Source organism: Tiliqua scincoides, chromosome 10 (assembly GCF_035046505.1).
Source record: "Tiliqua scincoides isolate rTilSci1 chromosome 10, rTilSci1.hap2, whole genome shotgun sequence".
Classification (NCBI taxonomy): Eukaryota; Metazoa; Chordata; class Lepidosauria; order Squamata; family Scincidae; genus Tiliqua; species Tiliqua scincoides.
Genome location: NC_089830.1, coordinates 13,707,372 through 13,724,135, shown reverse-complemented (window position 1 = coordinate 13,724,135; position 16,764 = coordinate 13,707,372). Strand labels below are relative to the sequence as shown.

At 45.8% G+C, this 16,764-nt stretch overlaps 1 protein-coding gene and 1 pseudogene across 1 annotated transcript in view; both read right to left on the bottom strand.

Annotated features, from left to right (window-relative positions):
* Positions 1 to 15,158: 15,158 nt before the first annotated feature.
* The window catches only part of LOC136661496 (kin of IRRE-like protein 1), a gene marked incomplete at its 3' end in the record, with an annotated part of 38,060 nt that continues 36,454 nt past the window's right edge, over positions 15,159 to 16,764 (bottom strand). The window contains exon 11 of the mRNA XM_066638775.1: positions 15,159 to 15,341. Coding sequence (XP_066494872.1) covers positions 15,159 to 15,341 — 183 coding nt within the window. The remainder of the gene's footprint in view (positions 15,342 to 16,764) is intronic.
* On the bottom strand, positions 16,520 to 16,636 carry LOC136661968 (5S ribosomal RNA; annotated as a pseudogene).

Genomic DNA, 16,764 nt, shown 5'->3' with positions numbered 1-16,764 from the left:
GTTTTCAAAGGTGATGTGATGTGCTAGCCCTTATAGTTCCATAGTCAAAAGCACATGGGAAATCCCTGCCAAAGCTAGGGATGTGGCTTGTCAAAGTCGGAGGTGTGGCTGAAGATTGCCAGTACGTGGGGTGGAGTTTCAGCTTGAGCTCGTTTCTCAATGGCAAATTTGGTTACTGCAATAGAAATTTCAGAATAAATTTGGGAGAAAAATGAGAACTTGCATAATTTGGGGTGTTGGTGGACAGGTCGATGAAAGTGTCGACCCAATGTGCGGCGGCAGTGAAGAAGGCCAATTCTATGCTTGGGATCATTAGGAAGAGTATTGAGAACAAAATGGCTTATATTATAATGCCGTTGTACAAATCTATGATAAGGCAACACCTGGAGTATTGTGTCCAGTTCTGGTCGCCGCATCTCAAAAAAGACATAGTGGAAATGGAAAAGGTGCAAAAGACAGCGACTAAGATGATTACGGGGCTGGGGCACCTTCCTTATGAGGAAAGGCTAGGGCGTTTGGGCCTCTTCAGCCTAGAAAAGAGATGCCTGAGGGGGGACATGATTGAGACATACAAAATTATGCAAGGGATGGACAGAGTGGATAGGGAGATGCTCTTAACACTCTCACATAACACCAGAACCAGGGGACATCCACTAAAATTGAGTGTTGGGAGGGTTAGGACAGACAAAAGAAAATATTTCTTTACTCAGCGTGTGGTCGGTCTGTGGAACTCCTGGCCACAGGATGTGGTGCTGGCGTCTAGCCTAGACACCTTTAAAAGGGGATTGGATAAGTTTCTGGAGGAAAAATCCATTACGGGGTACAAGCCATGATGTGTATGCGCAACCTCCTGATTTTAGAAATGGGTTATGTCAGAATGCCAGATGCAAGGGAGGGCACCAGGATGAGGTCTCTTGTTATCTGGTGTGCTCCCTGGGGCATTTGGTGGGTGGCTTTGAGATACAGGAAGCTGGACTAGATGGGCCTATGGCCTGATCCAGTGGGGCTGCTCTTATGTTCTTATGTTCAAAATGTCAATTGCTAGGAGTGCAGACGCTTATGTTACAATATGGCATTCATACTACCCAACATATGAACGTCTTGGGTAGCTGCCTTCAATAAGCTATAGAGAAGCTATGCCGGAGTGGTGGGTAGATATATCTGCAGATAGGAACACTGCATTTTTAATAACTGGAGTCAAACTAGTTTGCATAGGTGAGAAATAAAAAAATTCAGATGGCACAGGGGATCGAGCTTTTCTGGGCATACCTGTGCACTTTCAAATTTCACATTTTTCTACTGCCCTTCCTCCAAGGAACTCAGGGTGATGAACATGTTTCCTCCCCAGCTTTGGTCCTCACACCAACCCTGTGAGGTAGGTGAGGCTGAGAGTGAGTGACCGACTGGCCCAACGTCACCCAGCAAACTTAGTGTGTGCTTCCCTTTCTCTCTCCTTCTATTCCAGACTCTGGGTTTTCCAGTACACATCCCAGAAATAATAAAGGATCGTCACTCCATTCCCACTTTTTAAATTAAATATAAATATTTTTGAGTTCTGCAGTAGACAATACATTTGCAATCTCCCCTCTGTATATAAAAATGCAGACTGAAAACAGGCATGATCATAGAATGCCAATGTGGAATCCCATTCTTTAAAAAAAAAAATGAAAAATACAAACAAACAACCCCCTTTCCCCAGTCACTCTGGAAAACTGAAACAAACAAACAAAAAATAAAACATCCACGGCTGGTAAATACACTTAAGGCAAAAGTAACAACAAGGAATAACTTATTTTTGTATACAAAAATTAAATCCCCCAAAGCAACAGATCCCATTGGCTTTTTGCTTCCTGCTTTCTCCCATGATCAGTCCCTTGCTTGCTATATTGGATTTTTCATTCTTAACTTCATCCTATTTTTTCAATATCTGGTCCCCCAAGGAGTCCTTTCGAGCTTCAATGGCAGAAAAATGTTGAACACTATCGCCACCTCCTGGTCCACTTGGCTCAGTGCAAGTGCCTCTCCACTGGAAGTTTTACGAAAGGGGCAGGGAGGCGGTGGGGAGGAATCAAGCTGCATTTGTGTCTGTTCAGAGGCACCCCTGCTAAGGAGGAGGAGGGAGGGAATATTTTTTTAACCGTTGCATCAATCCAGGAAAATAAAAATGCAAGCCAAGCACCCTCATGTTGGCAACCTTCAGTCTCGAAAGATTCTGGTATCACGCTCTGAATGGTGGTTCTGGAATAGCGTCTAGTGTGGCTGAAAAGGCCAATTCGGGAGTGACAATCCCTTCCACACCGGGAGCAAGTGCAGTCTGTCCCTGGTCTGTCTCTCTGGCTATGGGCCTTCCTTCTTTGCCTCTTAGCCTCAGACTGTTGGCCAAGTGTCTCTTCAAACTGGGAAAGGTCGTGCTGCACAGCCTGCCTCCAAGCGGGCCGCTCAGAGGCCAGGGATTCCCACTTGTTGAGGTCCACTCCTAAGGCCTTCGGATCCCTCTTGCAGATGTCCTTGTATCGCAGCTGTGGTCTACCTGTAGGGCGCTTTCCTTGCACGAGTTCTCCACAGAGGAGATCCTTTGGGATCCGGCCATTATCCATTCTCACGACATGACCGAGCCAACGCAGGCATCTCTGTTTCAGCAGTGCATACATGCTAGGGATTCCAGCACGTTCCAGGACTGTGTTGTTTGGAACTTTGTCCTGCCAGGTGATGCCGAGAATACGGCGGAAGCAGCGCATGTGGAAAGCGTTCAGTCTCCTCTCCTGTTGTGAGCGAAGAGTCCATGACTCGCTGCAGTACAGAAGTGTACTCAGGACGCAAGCTCTGTAGACCTGTATCTTGGTATGTTCCGTCAGCTCCTTGTTGGACCAGACTCTCTTTGTGAGTCTGGAAAACGTGGTAGCTGCTTTACCGATGCCTTTGTTTAGCTCGGTATCAAGAGAAAGAGTGTTGGAGATAGTTGAGCCAAGGTACACAAAGTCATGGACAACCTCCATTTCATGCACAGAGATTGTAATGCAGGGAGGTGAGTCCACATCCTGAACAATGGCCTGTGTTCTCTTCAGGCTGATTCAGTCCAAAATCTTGGCAGGCCTTGCTAAAATGATCCATGAGCTGCTGGAGATCTTTGGCAGAGTGGGTAGTGACAGCTGCATCGTCGGCAAAGAGGAAGTCACGCAGACATTTCAACTGGACTTTGGACTTTGCTCTCAGTCTGGAGAGGATGAAGAGTTTTCCGTCTGATCTGGTCCGGAGATAGATGCCTTCTGTTGCAGTTCCAAAGGCATGCTTCAGCAAAACAGCAAAGAAAATCCCAAACAAGGTTGGTGCAAGAACACAGCCCTGCTTCACTCCGCTTCGGATGTCAAAGGGGTCTGACGAGGAGCCATCGAAGACAACAGTGCCCTTCACGTCCTTGTGGAAGGATCTGATGATGCTGAGGAGCCTGGGTGGACATCCAATCTTGGGGAGAATCTTGAAGAGGCCATCCCTGCTGACCAGGTCGAAGGCCTTCGTGAGATCTCTGAAGGCTATAAAGAGTGGCTGTCATTGTTCCCTGCATTTCTCCAGCAGTTGTCTAAGGGAGAATACCATATCAGTGGTGGACCTGTTGGCTCGGAATCCGCACTGTGATTCTGGATAGACGCTCTCTGCAAGTACCTGGAGCCTCTTTAGGGCAACTCGGGCAAACAGCTTTCCTACAATGCTAAGGAGAGAGATGCCACGGTAGTTGTTGCAGTCACCCCTGTCGCCTTTGTTCTTGTACAGCGTGATGATGTTTGCATCCCTCATGTCTTGAGGTACTCCACCTTCTCTCCAGCAGAGACAGAGGATTTCATGCAGCTCAGTGACGATGATCTCTTTGCAGCACTTGAGGACTGCAGCAGGGATGCTGTCTTTTCCAGGTGCCTTGCCAAAGGCAAGGGAGTCCAGGGTCACGTGAAGTTCTTCTAGGGTTGGTTCACTGTCAAGCTCCTCCTGCACAGGCAGGCACTCAATGTTGTTCAGCGCTTCTTCGGTGACTACATTTTCTCTGGAATATAGCTCAGAGTAGTGCTGCACCCAGCGTTCCATCTGCTGTGTCCGATCCTGGATGACCTCGCCTGTGGCAGACTTCAGAGGGGCAATTTTCTTCTGTGTTGGACCCAGGGCCTGCTTGATACCGTCATACATCCCCTTGATGTTGCCCGTGTCAGCTGCTATCTGTATCTGGGAGCAGAGCTGGAGCCAGTAGTCGTTAGCACATCTCCTGGCAATCTGCTGGACTTTGCTGCGAGCAGCTCGGAGGACCTGCAGGTTGTGCTCACTGGGACAGGCCTTGTATGCTGCTTGAGCTCTCCTCTTTTCCTCAATGACTGGTGTCCACTCCTCAGAGTGGGCTTCAAACCAGTCTGCCGTCTTGTTGGTCTTCTTGCCAAATATGGACAAGGCGTTGTTGTAAACGGCATTCTTGAAATGTTCCCATCTGTTGGATGCGTTTGCATCGACCGGGCCTGGAAGAGATTCCTCAAGCACTCGTGCAAATTCCTCCACTTTTCTCTGATCCCGGGTCTTGCTGGAATCAATGCGAGGTCTTCCTTCCTTTTTCATGTAGTACAGTCGCTTTGTTTGCAGTTTCACTCTGCTGCACACCAGGGAGTGGTCGGTGTCGCAGGCAGCACCCTGATAGCTGCGTGTGATCTTGATGCTGGGAAGGCTGGAGCGTCTGGTGAGAATCAGGTCGAGCTGGTGCCAGTGCTTTGATCTTGGGTGTCTCTAAGAGACTCCACGTTGGGGCTTCGTTTTGAAGAACGTGTTGCTGACACAGAGACCGTGATGACAGCAAAACTCTAGCAGGCGTTGGTCATTTTCGTTCATCTTCCCAATGCCGAACTGACCTAAGCAATTGGGCCATGAACTGTTATCAGCACCAACTCTAGCATTGAAATCGCCGAGGATGAACAATGGATCTTTTACGGGGATCTTCTTGATAATGGTGGCCAGATCGTCATAGAATTTGTCTTTGGCTTCTGCTGGAGACAACAGAGTCGGTGCATAAGCACTGATGAGAGTGACAGGTCCTGCTGATGACTGGAGCTGCAGGGACAAAATTCTTTCACTTCCCACAGTAGGTGGGATGATGGATTTCAGCAGGGTATTTCTGACCGCAAAGCCAACACCGTGTTCCCTGGTTTCGTTTGGTGGTTTTCCCTGCCAGAAAAATGAGAATCTTCTCTCCTTGACAGATCCGGAATCTGGCAGCCTAGTCTCTTGAAGGGCGACGATGTCCATCTGCAGTCTGCTCAGCTCCATGTCGATGACAGCTGTTTTGCATGCATCATCTATTACTTGCAGGTCATCAGAGAAGCCAGGTGTCATTGTCCTTATGCTCCAGGTGCCCAGCTTTAGGGCAGGAGTTTTCTGTTTTCTGTTGCATGGTGCAGAGTTGTCTATCCACTTGTCGGTTTTCACCCCACACACCCCGTGAGGTTAACAGACCATGGCGAGGCAACACCTTACTGGCTGGGGACTGCCCAGCGAGATGCAATTATCTCTCCCACCGTCGGAAACAGCCCCTGGCGTCACGCTCTATGGCAATCAAGGGAAGACTTATAACTGGTAACTGCTGCTTCCCGTGTTGTGCCGACACCATATGGCGAAGTTGGAGTATCCTCTCCAGTGGAGGGGGAAGAGAGGGGGAAGTGGAGGGGGAAGAGAGTGGAGAAGAAAGAGAGGGGTTTGTGGGTATCAGGAAATTGAAGAGGGAGCAGTGGTGAGACAAACGGGTTGGTAGGGGACCAGGTGGCTGGAGGAAGTAGCTGCCTTTGGGAGAGCTCCGTCTCCACAAGGTTATTTTTCAAGTTTTTAGTGCCTTCTGTCCTAGGATTTGATAAGAAAAGATATTTTATATTTTGGCGGAGAGTCGGCTCTTTGGAATGCACATCAATTGCATTTAATTAGACACTATCAGCCCTAATTTGTCAAACAAGATAAAGATTTGCTACAGCAGCCATCTTGAAGGGAAAGCCGTCGCTAGTAGCTTTTAACAACATTGCTACGTATAAAAACTGATTTTGCTGGAATGCAGAATTGTATGTTTAAAATTAACTTGAAGTGAAAGGAAAACAGCTCTCCAAACAAGAGTAGCCGGTTCTGTTTTTACAGTTTCAGTTTTATTTATACAAGTGCTTTAATTCCAACTTTCAAGATGGTGGTTACTAGGGCACAGAGTGCTCGTTCTCCCACACAAGGGAATAAGTCCAAGTGTATTCAAATGCTAATGGATGATTTTTGTATTTCTTCTAAAGTAGGTTCTACTCATGAAAAGTCTTTTTTAAATGAAACTCTAAATGTCGATACAGCCGCTTCTCCAATTAGGAATGTGCATAGTGACCCTGCAGATAATAGCCTGTTTGTACAAACCCTATGTGGGAGGGAAAACTATGACATGGACTTAGTAAATGAGGGGCTTGATACTTCACTTGATATTTCACTTGATATTGGAAATTGGTCTTTGGATCCTAATTGATTTCAGAAGCTTACGTGGCCTGTTGTGGGATCTTATAATATTTCAGAAGACCCCAAAATGACTATACAAGATACTCCGGACGAAGTTTTTTCCCATAATCTTACTGGTGCTAATGATGGACACTCTAGTTTTTTCTGCTCTCAGATGCGTGATCGATGTTTCCATATGGCTATAACGACTAAGGCAATATTTGAGAAGTTAAGTATGATGCATCAAGAAATTATGGGAATGAAAGCTTTATTACAACTCAATGTAAATTTAATAAGTGATGGAATTTTAAGAGCAGCTCCAACTATTGATCCTCTTAAACCCATTGGAGATCAGCAGACAGTGGATGTAACAACAATTGGAGTTAGAGATGTCAATGAAAGATCTAGCCGAATGGAGAAACAAGTTATGATCCCAAGAAGTCACGATTGTCAGCTGAATGATGCACAAGATAATTTGCAACCTTCCTTTGATTTCCAACCTTGTCAGGTTGGACTCAAGTATAATCAGGACTCAAGTATAGAAGAATTAAGATCAAATTTGACCTTTTCTAATAATGACCTCATAGTTATCGATGATTGGCATGATGAAGAAAATAATATTAGTCCCATTGCTTCTGCTACAGATAGGATTCCTGCACCGTCTTCTCAGCTTTATTCTAAAGGTTTGTTCCTTCCTTGTAGAGCAATGGAATATTCCTCTACCTTGGAGGCTGATCCAAATTCTAATGGTTATTACATTACTATAAATAATTGGCCCCTGGGTCGTCCAACTAATACATGGAGGTCTGCCAGAGAAGTTGAACAGACCATAAAGAAGATCCTGGGTGAGGATTGGAATGCAAAAGAGTCTTTTTTTTTTTTTTTTGTATTTGTCGATATCCAAATAATCCTGATATAAAATGGGGAAGAATTCTGTTAATTTTTAGCAATCTGGAACATGCACACCATTTCTGGGGACTACTCTATAAATTTGAGTTTATGCAAATATCTTTTAAATGGGGTCTGAATGATAAATTTGATAGAAATTTTCAGCCCCCTAGAAGGGAAAAAAAGGGAAGGTTTGTAGGTAAATATGCCTCATGGCAAGGGAAAAATAAATCAACTTCCCAGTTTAAGTCCAGAAATGACTTTGGAAAGCATAGCGGGACAGCTAAGGACTTAATCAGACGAATTAGGGGACCGGAGCCTTGTCCCTCCTTTGTGACCTTTCCGAATAATATAGCCCTTAAACAGGTCTCGGATAAGTTATTCTGCAAAAGTAAATCATGCAGAATTGAGGAACCATTGCCTGAGAATTTTAAACCCTTGGATTATTATAACTATCAAACAGTTCAGCGCGCCCCATTTTATGATAGGGATTGACCAGAATGGTGAAGGCCTCATACTCAGTCTATAAATCTTTTATCCTGGAACATTGCTGGTTGGCAAAATAAGTTAATTGACCCAGATATTACTCAGTATCTGTTATCCTTTGAAATTATATGTCTCCAAGAAACATGGCTTACAGATTCTGAAAGCCCTTTTTTGCAGGGTTGTAATGTATGGCATATGCCTGCGGTCAAAGTTTCTTTTCAAAGAAGAGGGAGTGGAGGTTTGGCCCTTTTTATTGCAGCTACCACAGGCCTGGAAGGCACAGAACTCACCTGTTTGTCTTCTAATTATTGGCAAGTTATACTGATTAAGGGATGCAGAAGGAGTTCTTGGATTTGTATAAATGTATATATTCCCCCGAGAATTGTGAACTCAGCAATTGTCATTTGGGATCCTTTTGGGGGTTTACTTGACACATTAACTGTTGAATATCCTAATATCCCCTTTATGATCTGTGGGGATTTCAACGCCAGAATCGGTGACAGTCTCAAAATGGAGTTGGCTTTTGGTATTGAGTCAGAAGTGAGTCATTGTCCATTTAGAGTGTCTTGTGATAAAATGATCAATAATTATGGTCGCTCTCTAATGAAGTTAATATTCCAATTCCAGCTCATTTGTTTAAATGGTTCCAATCTGGATAGCTCCAAAGGATACTATACATTCCTTAGGGAGAAAGGGGCAAGTGTAATAGACTATATTTTTTGTTCAAATGTTCTGTTTGGATGGATAAACTGTATGGCAATAGGAGATAGAGCGGACAGTGATCATCTTCCACTTATGATGTCCTTTAACTGTAATTCAATTCATACAAGGGTGTTGACAAATACTACATTGCAAGATTTGGAACAAGGAGTTAGAAGATTAAAATGGTCATTGGAGATTGATACAAGTGCTAGAGCCTTGTTGTACTCTGAACAATTACTAGAGAAAAGAAGGCAGGTGATACAGTCCCACTCTGATATAGGTGGGACTTACCAGCAAATTATTATGGCTCTTAGACCCGTAGTATCGGCTCCCTTTCAAAAGAAGTCGAAGAAGGGCAATGATTCATGGTATGATAAAGAATGTATGATGCATAAAAAGCAGTTAACTAGAACACTGAGATATGCAAAAGTCGCTGCCAATAAAGAAGCTATGGAATGTTATTTGACTACTCGCAAGGCGTATAAACGACTTCTTCAAAATAAAAAAGAAAGGCTTTTATGTAGCAAATTGGAAGGCCCTGGAAGCTGCAAAGAAAGAAAAAAATCAAATTCAATTCTGGAGTTTAATTAATAGAGGTTTCTTACATCAAACCAGAGGAATTGTAAATTCTATCTCACCTGTAACCTGGATTTCTCACTTTAGTTATATCTTTGGGAGAGAGATAGACTTTCCCTTACCATCAGTAGATATACCTAACTGCTCTGAATGGCCTCCGGTCTCATGTAATGAAACTGTACAATTGATTGAGATTATGAGGACGGGTAAGGCGCCAGGTGATGCTATGATACCAGCGGAGATCTTTAAGATGGACCTGCATTGGTGGTCCCCTATTTTTGCCAATCTTTTCACGTGGATTAATCACTCCGGTAGAGTGCCTTCCGAATGGTTAAATAGCATAGTGATACCTAGATATAAAAAGGGTGATCCTAAGGAACCCTCAAACTATAGGCCTATCAGTTTAATCAATGTGGCAGCCAAATTATATGCCAGATTTTTATTGAATAAACTTATAGAGTGGGATAACACCCAGGCTATTATTCATGATGAACAGGCTGGATTTAGAAAAGGCAGGAGTACTATTGATCAAGCATTTATATTACATCATATTATATGTAAATACACCAAGCATGCTAAAAGATCTCTTTATTTGGCCTTTGTGGATTTTACATCAGCTTTTGATTTAATTGATAGAGAGAGGCTGTGGACCAAATTATCCATGACCAATATAGATAAACGCCTATTGTGGCTTATTGAGATATTACACAGCCAAAATACACTTCAAGGGCGATTAGGCAATTTAGGTTATTTGACCATAAAGATCCAGGTCAATAGGGGGGTTAAACAGGGCTGTATATTAGCTCCTTTTTTATTTAACTTTTATGTAAATAATTTGATCCCACAAATGTCCTCTATCTTTTTTTCCTCCTTCTATAGGAGATAGGAAGATTTCTATTCTGCTGTATGCAGATGATTTAGTTATGATGTCTCAGAATCAAATTGGACTTAAGAGGATGTTGTATAGATTTGGTCAACTTTGCAAGGAAGAGCATTTAAAAATAAATTACTCTAAAACTAAGATCATGATTTTTGGGAAGGGCTGTGTCAATCATAAATGGAAGCTTGATGGGCATGTTATAGAGCAGGTAAATTCATTTAAATATCTTGGCATACAATTTTCAAAGAGTCTGACCTGGAAACAACATAGTGAGATGATTTTAATCTCCAGTGCCAGACAGATGGGTTTGTTAAAAAAAAAATTTTATGCTAGAGGCGGACAGTTAATTCCCCCACTGATTAAAGTTCATGAAGCAAAGATCTTACCTCATATGTTATATGGGGCAGAGTTGTGGGGAGACTCATTTAAGGGAAACTTAGAAGTCTGACAAAATAAATTTTTGAGACAAATATTAGGACTGTCTCCAGGCACTCCTGCGGTTCATATTAGAGCAGAGCTAGGACTGCCATCTTTAGCCATTAGAATGGACCTTGCTTACTTCCGATTTTGGAGAAGGATCAATGCTATGGAAGAGTCAGCTCTAGCAAAAGAATGCTGGAACGAACAGATGCTTATTGGAGGATGGGTCAATCAGGTTTTTTTTAAGTTAAAGTATTTTAACCTGGAGTATGACAAGTTTCTGTGCCTGAGTCCTAAAGAGCTCAGGGAATGGATTTATGACTGGGAAACTTACCAAGATAAAGTTTCTTTATGGGAATCTCGATATTCGAGCTGGTATCCCCATATTAATATCCAGCATATGATGTCCATTTATTTTGAGACTCTGACTTACCCACAGTTAAGAAGAGCTTTTACTGAACTGAGATTTCAACAAATGCCTTCAGCATATTTAGAGGGTAGATATAAAAAAATTCCTATAGCAAAGCGCCTTTGTGTTTATGCATGTGGGCAAGTTGAAGATGTGTTACATTATTTACTGATTTGCCCCTTATATGGGAATCCGAGAAGCCGTTTTTTGGAACCAATAGTAAAATCCCTGTGTGGTTATTCCCCTGAACAATTAGTTTATTATCTACTTGAGGATTTACAATCAAATGTTACTTTTGCTGTGGCACATTTTGCCCTTGCGGCTAAAAAGATAAGATCGTGTTTTATTCAATTTGTTAATAACTGAGTTTTACTGTATGGCACTATTATACTAAAGTATATATACATTTTATATATTTTATTTTTCTTTCCAAATGTAATGACCTATGGTTAAGCAATAAAGGATTTGATTGATTGATTGATTGATTGATTGATTGATTGATTGATTGATTGATAAATTTTGACAAACGGGATGCACTGGGGAGGGGGAAGAGAGGGGTTTGTGGGTATCAGGAAATTGGAGAGGGAGCAGTGGTGAGACAAATGGGATGCAGGGGGGAGGGGGAAGAGAGGGTTTTGTGGGTATCAGGAAAGCCTAGCACCCATGCTTAGAGATTTCCCAAGATCATGCGTCTGGAGCAGAGTCTGGAGTCTTTCCTTCCTGGGCAAGTCTATCAGTGAGCAAAGAGCGAGAGAGTCCTGTAGTCCCATTGCCGACTCCGTGTCCTAGCACCATTTTGAAAGTGCTGAGCTGCTGGCTGCTTCCACTAGCGCTCTTGGCCTGGCAGCCACGTCCACCATTTTGAAGTCAGACCTAGACCAAGACTTCTTAATAAGCCATGAAAACCTGTTTCCAGTTTCAGCAGAGATGTGCCTTTGGCTGTCCAAAATCCACTTTCACGTCCTGACGTGGAGGTGGCTAAAAACAGTTTCCTCTCACGCTCCCCAAGAGAGATGGACCTGGCTACAGATGAAGATGACTTACAAGCAGGCTATTGGCCATCTTGACAGCAACTCTGCGTTGCTAAGCTAGCCTGGCAGCCATCTTCCCCGGAGGATGAGAATGGCATGTCTCAGCCCAGGTCTTCGGTACCGAGTCTATCTGGCTGTTTTGGAGTCCATTAGCCACATGAAGAGTCCGCTCCCTGTTCTCTCCCTTCTGAAGACGACCGGAGGTTGGCAGGGGTCAGGCACGAGTCATACGTGGGTCTGCATGTGTTGGTGGGCAGGGCGCCCATAGTCGGACTGCTGGGACAGGGAGGTATAAGAGAAGCGGGAGCAGCCCGAGGTCTTACTGGCCTGGTCCGACTGCTCATACCCGCTCTTGGCCTTCTCGTAGCTGCTGGGCTTGACGTAGCTGGTGAAAGCCCGGCTGTAGGGGGCTGTGAGGTAGGCCGTCCCGCTGTACATGCTTTCCTGAGGGAAAAGTCGCTCGTGTGGGTCATAGGCTGCATGAGAGCCTGGTGTACCCAGGGTGTACTGGTGGGCATACTCATTCAACTTGGGCTGGACCGGCCCAGCGGAAGGGTAGAGAGAAGATGCCCCAAACAAAGGTCGGGTGGTTGGCGTGTACTCAGAGAAGCTGCTTCCTAAACATTGCTCCTCATGGGCGCTGACCTTGTAGTAGCCATTGGTGGGATCCTGGGGAGGACAAAGACAGAAATGCCAATGAAGCAAGGTTAAGGTACCACCAAATTATTTGGAGGGCCGATTCACAGTGTGGTGCAATGGTTAGAGCATTGGACTCCAACAAGGGAACCCCAGGTTCACCTCCCATAGCTGCTTTAGGAAAGAATGAAAAGAATGGACCAATTATGGAGAAGTTCACAGGTAGGCCTCTTTGCCGTCAGGTGTGGTGGGCACTAGGTTAGACAGCATTAAGAGAGCATTAGACCCACTGCCCACAAATCTGCTATCCTAACTATTAGTGGAGAACAGAACTTTTCTGTTTCAAAGGCAGGATGCCAGCAGGTACCACCTGCTGAGGAAAAGATGCCAGGGATGATGTTCGTGTTCTAAAAACACTGGGAAGGCAGGGTATACATGTCTTAAATCAATGAATAAATGTCACCATCACACCCTGCTTTTGAGCATGTCGATTCATCTGGTTGGCACTTGTGGAAAGAGAAGGACCTTTTGGCATCACCCAGTAAGGCCACACATCTCTGGGGGTTCAAAGTGTACATTACTGTACACATCTTTGCTGGACCACACTGACTTAGAGCCTCAGTTTGGGTGGATCTACTGTGAGTCTCCCACACTCCCAGTTGAGCTCACCTTCAGTTCTTGGCTCCCCGTCACCATGGGCTCCTTGCCATCACCCTCTGTCTCACTCGGCCGGCTTGGGCTGCTATCGCTCGTGGTGATCTGCACAAGGATATCTGCTTTGGAGAGCTGCGCCCCCCGCTTGGCTGCAGGATTTATGGACAGACAGAGGTGTGAGCTGAAAACTTGGTCTTCTACAGGATTTCACTCCAGGGGATTTAAACAATGACATCTGCGCACATTCCAGATCTTGGAAAGCTCTGGGATGGGCATGTGAAAACACCAGGAAGTGGCAAGATGCACTGAAGCCCTTCTTTGATCTATCCCTATGTAGATTGGGTAGCATTATTCAACGGAGGCATGGGTGGATCCCTATCCCCTTGGGCAGCTAGCTGGGAGAAGAGCAGGCCCATATATCTGCTGTTCGCAAGCTCCACTGGTGGCACCATTCCACCCACTGGTTTTCCCAAGAAACTGTGCAGGGGCAAGTGTCTGCGGGACCCCAGGAAAACAGCTCAAATGGTTGCATCTGGAGCCGCCGTCCGTAGCAGGGAGATGTCAGGCCAATGGAAAAGGAGGGGGAGAGGCTTTGAAGACCAGGTGGGGATATTCAGTGGGCCTAACCAAGTCCACAGACCAGAGGAGCTCAGAGGAAGAGGGAATAACCCTGCCTCTATCCAGCATTCTGACAATGCAGCCTTAACTATAGGCTGGCAGCAAACAGATCATTTGATTTTGTACCCCAACTTTCTCCCCAAAGGTCACTCAAGGATTGGTGACGTGGGCTGCAGCTCAGGGGCACAAGGCCCCACGTAATTCCTGGGAGGGCTGAGAACCGTTGGTTGGCAACCTTCAGTCTCGAAAGACTATGGTAGAAGCCTGCAGCACCCAGTATTCCCAAGCGGTCTCCCATCCAAGGATTCACCAGGCCTGACCCTGCTTAGCTTCTGAGAATGACACCTCACCTTTCCCACAGCGCTTCCGTCGGTAGCAGAAAGAGATGATAACCACCAGGAGCAGGAGAACAGCAACCCCGGAGGCAGCTAAGCCCCCCATGATCAGGACGGACAAGACCTCTGCGGGGAGAATTCATGCCTTTAATTACTGGCATTTGATTTCATGCCATCTTAAATGATACCTTGTGTTTTCTTCTGATTGGGGACCAGAGCACGAATGCAAGTCAAAAATGGACGGGTGTCAAAGCACAGACTTAGCTTGAAAATTTATTTTGGCCAGCAAAAAAACATAACTTTTTTGGTTGCAATCCTACCCTGCGCTGGAACAGGCAAGCCAAGAGGCTTGCGTTGTATCCAGCCCAGGACAGGGGCCCAAGCAGGGGCCAGAGGCAAGAGGAAACTTCCCAGCCCCGCCTCCCGCTCCCCACCTGCCCACCGCCCGCCCTCCCCCCACCCAGGAATGCCTCCCTCCCCACCTTCCTTCCCGCCCACCCCAGAGGCTTGCATCAGCCCAGGCTGAACACAGCTGAAAGAGCAAAGTCATGAACGTCAAGTGCAGTGATTCCCAAACTGAGGCTCCCTGGGAAGCCATGGAATCCAGCCAGGGGAGATGCAGAATCCTGGTGAAAATCTGCCACCCTATACACTATAGGATTGTAGCCCTAATGGGGAGCTGTGGCCAAAGGCCCAGTAGGTCAAGGGAACTGCTAGTTGGAAAGGTTTGGGAACCACTGCCCAAGGGGGGATGAAAGTCAAGGTCATGTTGTGTCACATCAGTATTCTGCCCTCCTCCTCCAGGACCTCAGTCTCAAGCTGGAGATTATCCCCTTTTATTCTCCCAACAATCCCTGCCAAAGTATGCTGTACAGAGAGACAGTGGCTTGCTAAGGTGAGTTTCACTGCTCTGCTGGGCTCTGCACTCGGATCTCTCTGCTTTGAAAACAGGAGATCTGGCGGGGCCCCAGTGAGTTCACCATGAAGCTTGTTCCTGGTGAAATTAGTAGAGGGGGATGGGGAATCTTACCTTGGCGGCATAAGCTGACGGTAGCGGAACGTGCGCCAAAGCGATTCCATGTGGTACAGTTGTAGGCCAAGGTGAAGTCGCTGTCATGCGTTGGGTCGATCAGCAAAGCAGAGAGTACCCCTTGGTCGATCACCATGGTGTCCACCGTGAACCGATCTAGTGAGCCAGCATCCAGCACCCATTCACCCCACGACCAGGCCTGTTGCAAAGAGACAGGAGGGCAAATCAGAAGCCTGGACAGGTAGAAGATGATGGCTGCAATGCTAACCACACTTTCCTGAGAGTAAGCCCCAGTGAACAAAATAGGACTTACTTCTGAGTACACCTGGTTAGCCTCGTTCCCGATGGGTACCAAGCCCAAGGATCGACTCTAGACGCTACGGGGACGATTGGCCATTCAGAACCTTCCAAGGTTTTGTGGGAAAATCTAAACTAGGGATTCTTAACCAGGGTTATCCATACCCTTTGGAGGTACCAGAACCCAATGAGGGAGGTATGGGACTCAGGCTGCAATCCTAACCACACTTTCCTGAGAGTAAGCCCCATTGAACAAAATAGGACTTACTTCTGAGTAGACCTGGTTAGGATTGTGCTCTCAATCTCTGAACAATTTAAAAAAATTGTTGTTAGATTAGATGATTAACTATTACCATTATTTATATGGATAAGATTATTAAGTATCACCACTGTCAATGCAGATTGAGGCATTCTGATCCTTGCTATCCATATGTAAAGTAGAACCCCGCTGCTGACAAAATAGTGGTACCTAATAGGACTGGTGATGATGCTGATTCCTACAGACTAGTGAAGAAGGTATGGGGACACACTGGGCAATCTATGGGGGGTGGGGGTCTGTAATAGTAAAAGGGTTAAGAACCCTGAACTAAGCAGTGTGGGTTTAAAATCATGGGTTCAATATCTGTACATTCTAATTACTTTGGCACACATGCATTCCACCTTTTCATCCAACTTCACAAATAATATCTGGTTTCTTTTGCATATGACATATCCTACTGCCTTTCCAAAGACTGGGGCTGGCCTTCTGAGGTGAGGGGAGGTTGTACACAGCCTGCCCAGGCCTCAGAAGGTCTTTGAAAAGCACTTCCAGCTTTGCTTGAAAACCAGGGGTGCCTTCAGGACTCCAGAAGGTCTCCAGGAGGCTTTATGAGGTGCAGGGTCACTGCAGGCTACCTCCTTGCACCTCAGAAGGTCAGCCAGAGTCTTCAGAAAGACATTTTGTGAAAACCTGGAAGTGCCTCTCCAAAGGCTCCGGCTGAACTCAGAAGACCTCCTAGACACGACTTCCAGTCATGCCTGGGAGGTCCTCTGAGGTCCTCCAGTGGTTGGCAACCTTCAGTCTCGAAAGACTATGGTAGAAGCCTACAGCACCCGGTATTCCCAAGCGGTCTCCCGTCCAAGTACTAACCAGGCCTGACCCTGCTTAGCTTCCGAGATCAGATGAGATCAGGCATGTGCAGGGCAACAGTTGCTGCTCCAGTGTGGGCTTGCAATCCATGTTGAGTCAACTCCATGGATCACAACTCCATGGATAAGGAGGACCATCTGGTACATTCAGGCCTGGTTAAGGCATGAGGGTGGAGGGCAAAGGCGAGTCAAGCACT